Source organism: Hylobates moloch, unplaced genomic scaffold (assembly GCF_009828535.3).
Source record: "Hylobates moloch isolate HMO894 unplaced genomic scaffold, HMol_V3 SCAFFOLD_15, whole genome shotgun sequence".
NCBI classification, from domain to species: domain Eukaryota; kingdom Metazoa; phylum Chordata; class Mammalia; order Primates; family Hylobatidae; genus Hylobates; species Hylobates moloch.
Window position 1 is genome coordinate 22,539,131 of NW_026652290.1, and position 14,278 is coordinate 22,553,408.

General features: G+C 40.7%; 1 protein-coding gene across 15 annotated transcripts in view; it reads left to right on the plus strand.

Annotated features, from left to right (window-relative positions):
* Window positions 1-14,278, plus strand: part of CTNNA2 (catenin alpha 2) — a 1,201,677-nt gene that overhangs the window by 402,784 nt on the left and 784,615 nt on the right. For 14 of the 15 annotated variants that reach the window (XR_009210118.1, XM_058429034.1, XM_058429035.1 and 11 more), the window contains one exon: window positions 10,452-10,618. The exons of the other annotated variant lie outside the window; for it this stretch is intronic. Coding sequence is in view for 13 of the 14 variants with exons in the window: in XM_058429034.1 (XP_058285017.1) it covers window positions 10,452-10,618 (167 nt within the window). In the remaining variant the exon portion in view is untranslated. The remainder of the gene's footprint in view (window positions 1-10,451; window positions 10,619-14,278) is intronic. 15 annotated transcript variants of the gene reach the window in all.

Genomic DNA, 14,278 nt, shown 5'->3' on the forward strand with positions numbered 1-14,278 from the left:
AAAAAAAAAAAAAAAAAAAAAAAAAAAAAAAAGCTAGCACAAATTGGAATGGTTTCCTAGAAAGACAGAGCATTTTTTGTCCTAGAGGTCACACCTGGATTTTGCATCTGTTAAAATTTTATCTGCATGATGCCCTCCAAGGTATTGTTAAATTCTGGAATTTGGACATTAAATCCATCCTCTGTACTCTGCATTTCCTTGTACAGTATCTTAAGGAGCATGAGGAAATCAAGATGTCCTTTACATATGCATGTTGAGATGTTGAACCTGAATGCTGCCATCTCTTTGATTCAGAATTAGATGCTAGCATGTTTGATGCTCGCGTTATCTCTGCTTGTCCAATCTAGATATTGATTCTTGTTTTCCTTATAACATTAGAAGGTTTTTGAAGTCACACTTCAACTACCAAGTACTGTAGCAGGGTACTGACATTTCGGTGCGTTTTGATTTGTGTCATGGTTGTAGGAGAATACAGGTACTGATCAATAGAAACATTTATTGACTTAAGAATATAAATAAGTCAGCAGCATGATTTTTATAGAGAGACTTGACTTACATATTGAAATTTGGGGTTTATAGAAAAATTAATTTATTGGCTGCTTATATGCTTTACAAGATAACTTACAATAGGTTTTCTTTAGTGTATATCTGATATAATGTCCTTATTTCAGAAATATATGTATTGCACAATGAAATTTACATTCCATCAATTTATTTTCCCTTTATGTGTAAAAATATTGAACAAAATTGAGTTCACTATTGGTCCTCTGTATGTAATTTTTCTCTTAAGCTTAGATCATCACTGTTTAACATTTCCTAATTTATGGTCTTCTCTTGCATTCAAGGCCAAAACAATAATCACCTTTTTATGGAATGTGGCTATTGCTACATTTAACAGGTCTTTACAAGGGTCTCATTTGTGAAGTATGCCATATTGCGGCTTCATAATCTTTCTGGCTACAACGTAAAATTACCCTACACCCTCTCCTCCCAACCCAGGAAAAGGCTACAGCCGAAATAATTAAAATCCATATGGTTAATGATCTGTGCCTTCTGCAAGGTGGCGCATTACTGTCTCTAACGATGTTTAATAGCTCATAACATTCAATACACTTAATCATTAGTTACTGACATTTCTAGTACTTTTGCATAGTGAACATATCTTGATAGGGCAAAAATTACATTGGAAAAGACTCAATTATCTACCTTGGGAAACAACACTGACCAAATGAGGACACACATTTGTCTTTGGAGCTGCTCTTGCCACTGAATTAGGGCTGTAACAGAGCCATGTGGCTATCGTGGGATTTTGTTAGGTGAGGAGAGTTTGATTTGCTGGTGTCACACTGGGCTTTGTTGGCCTCACAGCAACAATGGGACTGAGACCAGAGTCCCTGACTGGGATGTCAGGAGACAGGGATGCTGACCCCCACCAACCACCTGACCATGGCACTTGGGCTTCTGTGTCTTCATGTGTGAGATGAAAAAGAGGTGCTGAATGATGCCTGAGGAGGTTTCATCCGGATCTGAAATTCTCCAGTCTCAACATCACTTCAGAGACAGTGGCCCCATCACACTGCTGTCATTTTGCACCTAATTTATTGTTTTCTGAGAGTTTCTGGAAAAACCTAAAGAATAATAAAGACAACATGGAGCCCACTACCCTTGGTAGAATGACAAAGGGACATGCAGCCTTCTTATTTTATAATACTTATATAGTTTTGGTATAGCTTGCATGATAGGGTTTTTTTTTTTTTTTTTTTTTAGTAAGCAGATAAGGCTTTCTTCTGAATACTGCTTATTTCGGCCAAATATTATCTTGTTTTTTCATAACAGGACCTGAATAGTACCAAGCACTGCTGTATCTGCTTGGTGCTTAAAGTGTCCACAGGAGGTAGCTTATTTTAATGCAGATTCTGCTTGAGAAAAGACAGGACGTCAGCATCCCTGAGCCTTAGAGAAAAATTCTGATTGTTGATTGTTGACCTTTTCCCCAATCACAGATTTCAGTCATAGCCACCCTGGGGTGAAATGCATGTATAGCTCTCTCACATTCTTGATAGTTTCCAAAAAAGTGTTAAGACTTTTTCCTTCTTGCTAGCAAAGGCCTATGTGGGCAAAACAGAGGAGAAGCAAAGGAGTTGCTCCTTTCACTAGAACTTTCCTTTAGCAAATGTTTTGGTTTCCTTGCTGCTTCCTGAACTTACAAATCCAACTAAAAGTTCAAAAATGAAAAAGAAGAAAATATTTCAATTATTTTATTGTAGAGTGTCAAGCATCTGGGATTTCATTTGCCTTTTCTCCCTGCTTCAGTATCCATTCAATATGGTTCAAAATGTAAAGTGCCAGGCAGGCCTTCCTTTCCTCCTCTCGACAGCATTCCTTGAGGGCATATACCTTGTCAACCGATGTAAGGTATTATGATTAAAGAAATTAATCTGCTACAATTATGATTTCTACACTGATTAAGCTTACAGGTCAAGGAAGGAGGGAAAACTCAAATGCATACATGCACAGGCAGTCACAAATCATCCCTAACATGTGACAATAAGGAGTGGTGGGGCCTGGGAATAATTGGAGAAGTGTCTTTGTTTAGGTCCTAGTTCCTTCCCTTCCTCCCTCCTACCCTCCCTTCCTCCATCCTTCCCTCTCTCCCTTCCTTTCTTCCTTCATCCCTCCCTCGCTCTCTCTGTATCTCTCTCCCTCTGTTTCTCTCTCCCTCCCTTTCTCCTTCCCTCCCTTTCTCCTTCCTCCCTCCTTCCCTCTCTCCCTTCCTTTCTTCCTTCATCCCTCCCTCCCTCCCTCTGTTTCTCTTTCCCTCTGTTTCTCCCTCCCTCCCTTTCTCCTTCTCTCCCTCCCTCTCTCCCTCCCTCCCTTCCTTCCTTTCTTTCTCCCTTGCTTGCTTCCTTCTTTCCTATACTGTGTAAACTGAATAACATAATTTACTAGTCTTCAACTCCTAATGCAGGCACAGACAGACATATGTAAACAAATAATTTTCACACAGTAAACAGGATGTTAAAATAAAGATATTTCTAAAGCACTGGTTTTAAGAGGATAGACTGCAGAGCCAGACAGATTTTGAATGCCTACTTCACCACTCACCATCTGTTTGACCTTGGGCAAATAATCTTAATAATCTTTCTTTTCTGTGTTCAGTTTCCTCAGATAGAAAGGGTGACAATGAGAACACTTCCTTCATCAGATTCTCTTCAGCAGTAAAAGAGTTGATACAGGTTAAGCTCTTTGAACAGAACTTGGCACATTGTGAGCTCTTAAAAAGAGAGCTATTCTTATTATAGATGAAAGAGTTACATACTAAAATATTAAGTCCAGATGGATACAGCCTAATAAGATCCTAAAGTGGAAGGAATCTTGGACCACCCTGCTGCACCACCCCCTTGCTGCTGGAACCATCCCAGAAGAAGACATTCCTATGTTTGCAAATGTAGTTAGCGCAGAGGCCCTCAGCCACATTAATACCTACTTACCTCATCTTTTCAACACATTGTCCAACTCTGCATGATTCTTATCAAAGAACCACTCACTTATTTCTTCCAAGAAAAAGAGCCAAGAGGCATGATGTAATGCATCAAGATCTTCTGTGGTGACCTTGTAACTTCTGTGGTGTTGTCCACCTTGGCCATTCATTTAACATTTAAGTTTGTTTTGTCTCAAATGAAGATAAATATTTTCCCACCTTGCTTTGAAAATTAGCTGACCAGACCTGTAAGTGGTTTTCAAGTATTACATTGCCTTACAGACTCTACAAAATAATCAAAATGATAAAATGTTCTGAAGTTGGACATTGTTAACTGAATTACCATTTTAAGATTCTGTTATGTATTTTCCGTCACACAGTCTCTGTAAGTGTGTGAGCTCAATCGGGATGCACAGTTTGAGTTGCAGAACTGGCTAAGGCTTTGGGAACCTGTGGTCAGGTTCCCTCACTAATGTTGCTTTCCTCTCTAAAAACATGTTTTAGTTTCTGCATTGCTCTACAGGATCCGTTTTTCAGAATCCTTTAGGATCTGTACTTCACGGAAAATACATGTGAAAAAGCTTGTTAGGCAGGTGTCGGTAATTGTGAAAAGGGAACAAACTGGTTAAGAGGATTGGAAATTTTTGCCCTTTTTCTCATCTTTTCTTTTTTTCTTTTCTTTCTTTCTTTCTTTTTTTTTTTTTTTTTGAGACAGAGTCTCGCTCAGTCACCCAGGCTGGAGTGCAATGGTGTGATCTCTGCTCACTGCAACATATGCCTCCCAGACTCAAGCGATACTCCTGTCTCAGCCTCCTGAGTAGCTGGGATTACAGGTGCCCACCACCACAACTGGCTAATTTTTGCATTTTTAGTAGAGATGGGGTTTCACCGTGTTGGCCAGACTGGTGTCGAACTCGTGACCTCAAATGATCTGCCCACCTCAGCCTCTCAAAGTGCTGGGATTACAGGTGTGAGCCACAACACTCGGCCTTCTGTCATCTTTTCTAAGAATTCTGTAATACAGGGAGAAATATAAAAAACATGAACTATCAGTATATGTTGGATAATTTATGTAATTAGATAAAGGAGAATTATGCATTTAGACAAAAGATGATATGCAGTTGTAGCTATTACGTGTGAAAACTGCTGGTTAAAAATATAGGCATACAGAACTTTCTAGAAGATAGCTCATCAGATGTTGTCCTTGGTTATTAAGATGTGAATGCTCTTTTGGCTTCTTTTAATTGTATTTTTTTAAGTTCTCTTAAGGAGCACATATTTATTTTATAGCAAAAATGTTGACAATGTAAATTACCACGCAAGGTATAGGAAATACATTGAAATTCCTTTCCCTACATGGCTTTTCATGTCTTAATCTGCTCTTATTCTGGTTGTTTCATTACATTTGCTCTGTGGTTTGCCTTTTTCTTCATTTTCATTCTCACACTAGTTCCAGTTTTCATCGTTTGATTCCAGGGAGTAAGTCCAATGCTTGCCATTGCTGAAAGAGTGAAAAGAAAAGTTTTTTTGTTTGTTTTGTTTTGAGATGGAGCTTCCCTTTTTTAGACGGAGTCTCGCTCTGTCACCAGGCTGGAGTACAGTGGCATGATCTCGGCTCACTGCAACCTCTGCCTTCCGAGTTCAAGTGATTCTCCTGCCTCAGCCTCCCAAGTAGCTGGGACTACAGGTGCACACCACCACGCCTAGCTAATTTTTGTATTTTTAGTAGAGACAGGGTTTCACCATATTGGCCAGAATGGTCTCAATCTCTTGACCTTGTGATCCACCCGCCTCAGCCTCCCAAAGTGTTGGGATTACAGGCGTGAGCCACCGCGCCCAGCCGGAGTTTAACCCTCGTTGCCCAGGCTGAGTGCAATGGTGAAATCTCAGCTCACTGCAACCTCTGCTTCCTGGGTTCAAGCAATTCTCCGGCCTCAGCCTCCCTAGTTGCTGGGACTACAGGCACCTGCCACCACGCCTGGCTAATTTTTTGTATGTTTAGTAGAGACGCAGTTTCACCATGTTGGCCAGACTAGTCTCGAACTCCTGACCTCAAGTGATCCACCCACCTCGGCCTCCCAAAGTGCTGGGATTACAGGTGTGAGCCGCTGCACCTTGTTTTGTTTTTTTGAGACAGGTCTCACTCAGTCACGCAAGCTGGAGTGCAGTGGTGCAATGATAACTCACTGCAGCCTCAAACTCCTGGGCTTAAGCCATCCTCCTGCCTCAGCCTCTACAGTAGCAGGGACTACCCTGGCAATTTGATTTTTAAAATTTTTTTGTAGAGATAGGGTCTCACTATGTTGACCATGCTGGATAAAAAAGACAAGTTAAATCCTCTTCAGCCTCTAAGACCGTGAACGATTCTGAGGTTTTCATTTTATTCACCCAGCACTCTTTGAATCTTGCTTTTCACCACACATTTTTCCTTGCTTCTCACGGTTTTTCAGCAGTTCAGTTGTCAAGCATTTAGAGTGCTGACCTTACATGCAGGCCCCTCCTTCAAGGAATGAGCCACAGGATATTTGTACCGTTTTGGTTCATGATCTGATTCCTACCTGATTTTTTTAATCCTAAAGCTCTGCCTTCCACATGCCATACTTTTCTTTTTTCCTTTTATTATTTTTCTTTTTTTTTTTTTGAGACGGAGTTTCACTCTTGTTACCAGACTGGAGGGCAATGGCGTGATCTCGGCTCACCGCTACCTTCACCTCCTGGGTTCAAGTGATTCTCCTGCCTCAGCCTCCTGAGTAGCTGGGATTACAGGCATGCACCACCACGCCCGGCTAATTTTGTATTTTTAGAAGAGATGGGGTTTCTCCATGTTGGTCAGGCTGGTCTTGAACTCCTGACCTCAGATGATCCACCCGCCTTGGCCTTCCAAAGTGCTAGGATTACAGGTGTGAGCAACCGCACCCAGCCCATGCCATCCTTTTCTTGTGTTTATTATTACTGGCTTGCATCATTCCACATTTGAATTGATCTTACCTCAAGCTGATGCACAATTATGTATTTATCCCAGTGCCTTCAGGGTAGCCTAGGAACCAGAATAAGCACTGATTTAAAAGCCGAGCACCATTTTTTTTGTATCTATTCTATCTTCAAACAATAAGTACTTTTATTGAGCATATGTTGTCTTGCTTCTAAGGAAGAAACACAAGAAGTGAAACCAACCAAAATATACGCTTTTAAACCTGTAACCAGGAGTTCACCAAGTCTTCTTACTGCGTTTTGGATGCTCGAAGTGGTCGTGATAGTAGTGGTATTAATGAATAATGATCACCCTTTATGGGTCAGGCCCTATGTTGGGTGCTTTGAATGCATCATCTCTAATTTTAACTCTCATGGCAGTCTGTGAGGCAGCTATCATTATTTTCCCTGTCATTTTACAGTTGACTGGACTGAAATACAAAGGTTGAATAAGCACTAGCTCACATATTTGGTAATAGTCGGGGTGGAGTCGAGATCTGAACCCAGGTCAATGTGATTTTGTTTATCCTTTTTCATCCATGAGTTAATACATGTAAAGCTTTTAGAACAATACTTATATAATAAGCCTTTATATAGAAGCACTACATGCATGTTAAAATTGTTATTTTCCCTTGGTCCCTTATTTGGTAATGTTAAGTTTTCTTCTTTTCAGCAGGTTGTAGTGCCTTGAGGACATCAAAGGCTTTACCGCGGAAATGTTGCTCTGAGTTAGGTCTATAATCAAGTACATGAGATTGAACAAGAATGTATATAAAAGAAGCAGGCAGATCTCTTGTACCCTCTCATCACTGCTCCATTTCCCTCTTACACATGCATACTATTTCTTAGCGAAATATTTCAGTCTTATAGAAAAAACACTTTTCTCTACATTCCTGGGAAAGTAGCTAATTTTATCCTGATAAACTTGCTTATCAGTTTGCTTCAGTAATCTTAAAGCTGCAGGGACATAAGACATTAAAATTATAGCTGATTTGAGGTTGCCTTTCCTTTGGAATCCTTAACAATGTGAAATCATTTGTATCTGCTTAAAATGAGCTTTTAGTTTAATTTACATTGAATGCAATAATCTTCTATTTATCTTAGAATAATCTCAGAATTTAGTGTGAGTTTTCCATCCAGAAAGGTAGATGGCATTTTCTAACGTGGGTCTCTCTCTCTCTCTCTCTGTCTTTCTTTCTCTCTCTCTCTCTGTCTGTCTCTTCCCTGTCTCCCTCTCATGGACATCTGCTGAGCCACTCTTGGGGTGCCTGCCATGGGCCCCAGGTTGATTAGCTCCACCTAAGAGCTCTGCACTGACACGTGTCACCCATCGGCTTTGAAGCAGTATTGCTGACCAGATGGTTGGCATCTGCATGAAGTGCCAGTACACTTCTGCCAGATGCCCGACGGTGCCGCTAAGACAGATGGAAGGAGTCATTCTGGGCCCTCCAGAGCCCCTCGTTCTGGCAAGACCTGTCTTCAATGATGTTGGTTCATTCCGAATGTTCAATCTCAACTTGAAAATATATTGGATTAGGCATGGTTCTTCAAGTAATGCACAAGCTCCACCTGCAGGGAAGGGGTGTGTGACTGGCCTCTCCTCCTGGGGCTCTCTGTTCTGCCAGTAGCCCTACCTGAGTGACCTACTTTTAGCCATGCTAGGGCTCATACCGATTTAGCCTGCAGGAACTGGGATCAACCATGTAGCTACCTGGGTTCATGTGCAGAATAAATCTCCCTTTCCCTTGAATAAGTGGATTTATTTCAACAGTAGCTGACTTATCTGTTAATATCTTACACAAATTTGTCTAGCTGTACTTGTGGCATATTTACCAATAGTTTGCTGGATTTACCTTGGTGTATAACGTTCTTTCTACCTGCACTGTATAAAGTGGGGAAAAGGTGGCTTTCTTCCCCCCACCACACAGATATTTGCCAATGACTCTTTTTATTTGTGAGGAGGAGGGGCAAGAGGTGGAGATGTATGTAACCCTGTGGCAAGGGTGGGACACTTGGATTGAGCTCTAGGACCATACATCTTGAAAACTCATCATTGTGCCACTAGAGTAATGAATTTTTAAGTTTCTCCCATGCTGTTTTTATATATCAAGCTATTTGTGTGTGCCTAGGCAAAAAGGCTAAGCTGGTTAGCAATATAAAATGCTTATTGTAGATGGTAGCCTCTTTAAAAAATCCGACAGTGCAATATATTTCCTTACACGCCCACATTCCCAAGTATAAAAAGTATCACTGTGAGGGTTTAAATAACTACCACACTAGCTGAGAGAATTACTTTATACTCTGATCGTCCTATAAAACAGTAAGAGGTGTTTTTTATTTTTTCTTATGACTTAGGACTAATTACAGGATGCACAGACTTTCCATGCTATCATTGGCTTTATTTAAATGAGCTAGATTTTGCTTAGTAGGTGAGTAGTAATCATTACTACAAAAATTGAATAAATTGTTTGATCTTGAGTTAAAAAATCTGTCATATTAACTGTACTCTTCAAGTTTATTGAAGCTTTTATACCCCTGTGTACACTCTGCCATATGAAGCTCCATTTATGGTTTCTCACAGTTTTCACTCCCCAAAGTGGATATCCACCCACTGATTTGGTTATGAGTCTCAATCCTTGTTAATTATCTCTTTGTTTCCACTCCTGGGTCCCTCGGTGCAAATATATACCTGACTGTGGTATTGTGTCAGCCCTCATCGTCAGCTTGAACCTTTTGTCTGGTCTTCACATCTAATCAGCCCTTAGATCGGTTGGTTGTGTCACACAGATGCATTTTATACTCCCTTCCTGTCCCATCTCCTTGGTCCAGGCTCTCACCACTGCTCTCAGACTAAAACTGCATTTACCCTATTAACTGATTTCTCTGTCCTGGTCTTTTTCCCCTCCAGTTTATTTTATGTAATATGACTAAAATAATCTTCCAAAAATAAAAATCTATTATTGTAACTTCCCACCCTGCTGAGGGTACAATCCAAACCTCTTACATGGTGTTCTAGGCATTACTGCCTCTCTCCAGCCCCTTTCCTCGTGGGTTCTTCCAGAGAACTGCAGGTCTCTGTACTCAGCATGGGGCTCCAGGCTTCAGAGCCCACAGAGTGTTCATGCAGCCTGAGATCCCCTCCCCACCTTTGTTTTCCTGGTGAACACCTCTTTCTTTTTTGCATCCCATTAAAATGGGCAGCTTCCCCCCAGTCTCACAGTAAATGAGCAAATACCTCTCCCCTCTATGTTGCCTACATTGTTAATCTTGTCTCGTATGGCACTTAATTACTGTATTCTGATTATGTGTTGACATACCTGTTTACTCATGAGACTGTGAACTTCTTGTGCCTGGATGTTCTTAGTCAACTTTGTAATCACAGAGCCTAGTACAGAATCTGACACAAGTGTGTGTTTAGTAAACATTTGTTTAATTGGTTCAGTTCTCTTCTAAATGTTCTCTATATTGGCAAATTGGTTACTAAGAAGATTAGAAGATTGGATCTTGGGTGCCTCTATGATGTGTTCTTGTCTGATTAGGTCAATTAAGAGTACAGTGTTAATGAGGCCAAGGTCTTAACTTTCGATTATCTGTGGAACAATTAACTTTGTACCTTAACTGTCAGTAACTTCAGTGAGTTGCATGGTAAGTTGCCTGGTATCATTGGTTCCAAGGCAAATGCGGAGAGAGGATGATTAAGCTCAAGGCAAATCCATCTCAACTATTAGACAAATGGAATTAAATATATTCCTTATGGATGTGAAAAGCATGACTTCATACTTCAGTGTGAAATGAGCACCTTGTTTGGTCCACAGCACTTGTCCATATGCACTGATGTACTTGACTTAAAGGGCTCTTTGCTGCAATAGAGGTGGCAGAAATACCACCTGGTCATCAGAGTTTTGCAATAAAAACAGTAATGGTCCATTCACAGATCTTTAGGATGGCCAGCCTCTAAGCCTCTTGTCTACCCACCTGCCTCTCCGTGTCTGTCTTCCAGGTGAGACGATGCGGATCGCCTCCTCCGAGTTTGCTGATGACCCTTGCTCGTCGGTAAAGCGCGGCACCATGGTGCGGGCGGCAAGGGCTTTACTCTCCGCGGTGACACGCTTACTCATCTTGGCGGACATGGCAGATGTCATGAGACTTTTATCCCATCTGAAAATTGTACGTATGTAGAACTTATCAAAACTTTCTTTATGGGAGTGGCAATCTTGACCGTGTGTATTACGGCTCTGGCCTCTACTCTAGATGTTTCATTGCTCACCAGATCACTTCATTACCTATCCATGTGGTGCCCACCTCCAACTTTTTCTAATAATAAAATTATATTCAATAATATATTCAAAGAGTTTTGTAAGACTCACTTGAATTATTTTTTTCTAAAAACTGAGAGTTTAGATTTCTCCTTACTTCCTGGAGTGTGTAACAGCACATTCTTTTAGGCTACAGAGCCTGGGCAGGGTGGACCTGCCTTTGTTCTATCTCAAGATTCAGAGCAATCTTGGTCCATGCGATAGTTCAGGTTGGGGTCAGCTCTGCTGAGTAGCTGACCACCTGTGCCCACATTAGTGTGGATTACATGTTGAATATATTTTGCTATCTACTCTAGCCTTTGTAGATATATGGATTTTGAACCATATATTGGCAATAAAAAGGGGTCCCATCCACACTTCCCATGGCTAAAGTCAATCTTGTTTCACCAAGCCTGGCATCTAACTTACCTGGATTGGTTCTCTGGGTGGACACATACTTGTCCCACTAACCCATAGAACACCATTCTATGTGCCTTGCTTTTCATGGTTTCTTTTAATTCTTTTGTTTCCTAATAGAGGTGAAGCCCTGCTCTCATTACAGATAGTGATTAAGGCTACCTCCCCAGTCCTTGACTACCGGTCCTTTTTCTGTTTTTCTATTTGCTGGTTGGTATCTAGTTGCAACAAGGATGGTTCAACACTTTAACAAAGATGATGTAACTTGGCTGCTTGGGAATATGGCCTCTGCTTAGAGAATCCCTATTCCATACCCTCAGTGAAATATGATTCCTGAACAATTGGCACCAACTCTGGACTGACTGCAGGGTCCTTAGATGATGAGATGCAAACCACATTTTCCTTTTTGGAGAACAAACCAATTGCTCGCTTGGTTCCCCCGCTGTCCTGGGCATTCCTGGATTGTCATGTTTCCTATCAGCCAATCTTCCTGTCTTATTTTCTTTATCAGTGAAAGCAGGTTATGAGGAGGGACCAGGGGAGATAGGAAATGAATAACGAGAGCCTGCTCTCACCTCACCATTGAGCTCAGATTTGTTCACTAGGAGGAATCATCAAGAAATTACTTAAATCATAACTATTCTCTGTCAAAAACCTTGGGCAGGATCTTTTACCCAAGATGGCCCCAATAAAGTAGCCAAGATTTCCAAGTTATGTATAAATTCTGGAAAAATATGAAAGGCCTCAAATTCCAACACCTGCAGCCTGAGCTCTGCTGTCATAAACATAAAGGAAATATATCTCTTTATGGCTTCTATACAGGTCCCTGAGGAGCAAGGGACACCAAGAAACTGCTTGGAAGTTGTTTTTTTTTTCCTCCTTCTTAGGAATTTTTCAGGGAATGGGTTCTGAAAAGCCAGGAAAGGCTCTTGAAATTGGATGAGCTGAGCAATTTGAGGAGAGACTTTACCTATTTCAGGGGCTGTTGAAGGGCAGTACAGTACTATAATTAACCATTTAGCTGCTGGAGTCAGACTAACTGGGTTTAATCTTGGTTTGGTATCTACTTGCCATCTGTGTGGTAACCTACCAGATAAATCTCAGATATGTCATCTGTTAAAGTGGGGCTAATGGCAGTGGAGCCCTCAGGGTGGTGGGGAGGTTTGAATGGGGACGATTCCTATGAAGCACTTATCCCAGAGAATGGCACAAAGTGAGTGTCCTGTTATTGGCAGCTGAATAGGGAGTGTCAGCTCACTGGAACCACTTGTAGGCTGCCACACTGGCTGCCATTCCTCCAGTCTGTCTCTGTTATATCCATCTTTTCAGTTACACAAAACTTCCTTCTCAAGTATGTTGGAAGAAAGATTTTTGTTATCTTTCCCTTACAGCCTAATTAGTCTCCGAAGGCAATATTTTTAGATAAGTCTTTCCACAGAAGGACAATATTCCTTTACCCCAGTAAGGAAATAATACGACTGAACCTAACAAAATTAACCTTACATCTCATATGTCATTGTTTGCTGTGCTGTGGAAGGCCCTGTCAGCAACTGTCAGGGAGTGATGATGGGCTGAATATCCTTGCTGAACTGTCTACACTCCACACTCGAGAAGTGTGATAAATCCAGGGCGATCACGCCATGTGTGGTACCAGTTGCCTTCTGCAGTCCTGCCTCTCAGCCCTCCTGTTTTGACCAGTGCTGTTGGCTCATCAGATCACAGAAGCCTGCTGATGGGGAGTCAATTGCAATCTCTTCTCCACACAGCAGAGTAAGGGAAGTTTTTTTTTTTTAAACGATTTAGCACAAAATCATGGAAAGGTCAACCTGGCAATATTAAATAGTCCTGTCAGACTGTCAGTAGTAAAATTAAAAATGATTGTAGACTAAATAACACATTTGTTCTACTTAGAGTGCAGCGTCTGTAGCAAACAGCTGTGGTGGAATGTTGCTATCTTGTGGAGCAAGTGAGGAACTACAGTTTCTGGTGCCGTCTGGTGTTTTCTCTCATGAGCTATTGCCCCTACCCCCTAAAAAAAGACAATATGTCAATAATTCATTGCAAACGAACGTAGCACATAGTTCTACTCAGTAGTATATCAGTTCTTTTGCGCAGAAGCATATCTTCTCAGGACTGATAAAGTAACATACTGTCTACAAGCTTCTATTTATTTGTTTTTCTGTAACTCAGGATGAAGAATATGTCAAATAGCCTTACATGTTTTGATGAAGCAAGTTGGAAAATATTTACACCTTTCTCAAGGATTTTTTAAAATAAACAACGAGTTTCTTTACCACCTGGATGATAAAACATAGATGAGAAAGAAAAGAGTGACAGTTGCTTTCTAAGAAGAGTAAAGTAGTGACTCTGGTTTTCTAGTTGGATTCAGATTGAGTAATACCCTGTAGTGAGACTACAGCCTCCTGCTGTGTTAACTGCTACATATCTCTTTTACCTTTAAGTGTTACACATAGTATTCTACTTTTTATCTTTCAGGCCATATGTCAAAATCTTATTTGTGTTCTTTCCAGATGTTAATTTTTCTCATCTCTGAGTAACTCGGAGGAACAGGGAGAGAATTACCTTTTTTCGCAGCAACTTATATTCATGTTTTTTCGTCAGCAGTTCGCCAGGTTGATGAAGAATAGTCACTTGAGTAATCATGGGCAAATGTTGTTCAGCCTCTAAAAATGAGTAAAGGATTAGGAGCCCTGCTGAGGTCATGTGATTTGGCAGTGTGTAGGTCTTTGCATTTTGCTACTTGACAATTATGTTTAGGAACTTAAATTTATATGGCTACTGAGAAGTTCTTCTCAGATAACACATAGATATCTTAGTTGCTCAAGTTATGCTACTTGTTCTATCATGCAAGTATTTGTGGTACTTTAATATTGAGTTCTCTTTGAGTATATTATATTAAAGATTCACATGACTGCAAAAGGTTTTTGCTGCTGCTGTTATTTTAAATTCAGGAGGATAGTGATAGAACAGTGGGTGACTTAGAGTTCTAGTCCTCGCTTAGCACCCAAGTGAGAATTTAATGTTTCTGAGTAAAGCTAAAGTAATCATTTACATGTCAGACACCATTTAAAAATACTGAATTATAATCAATTTT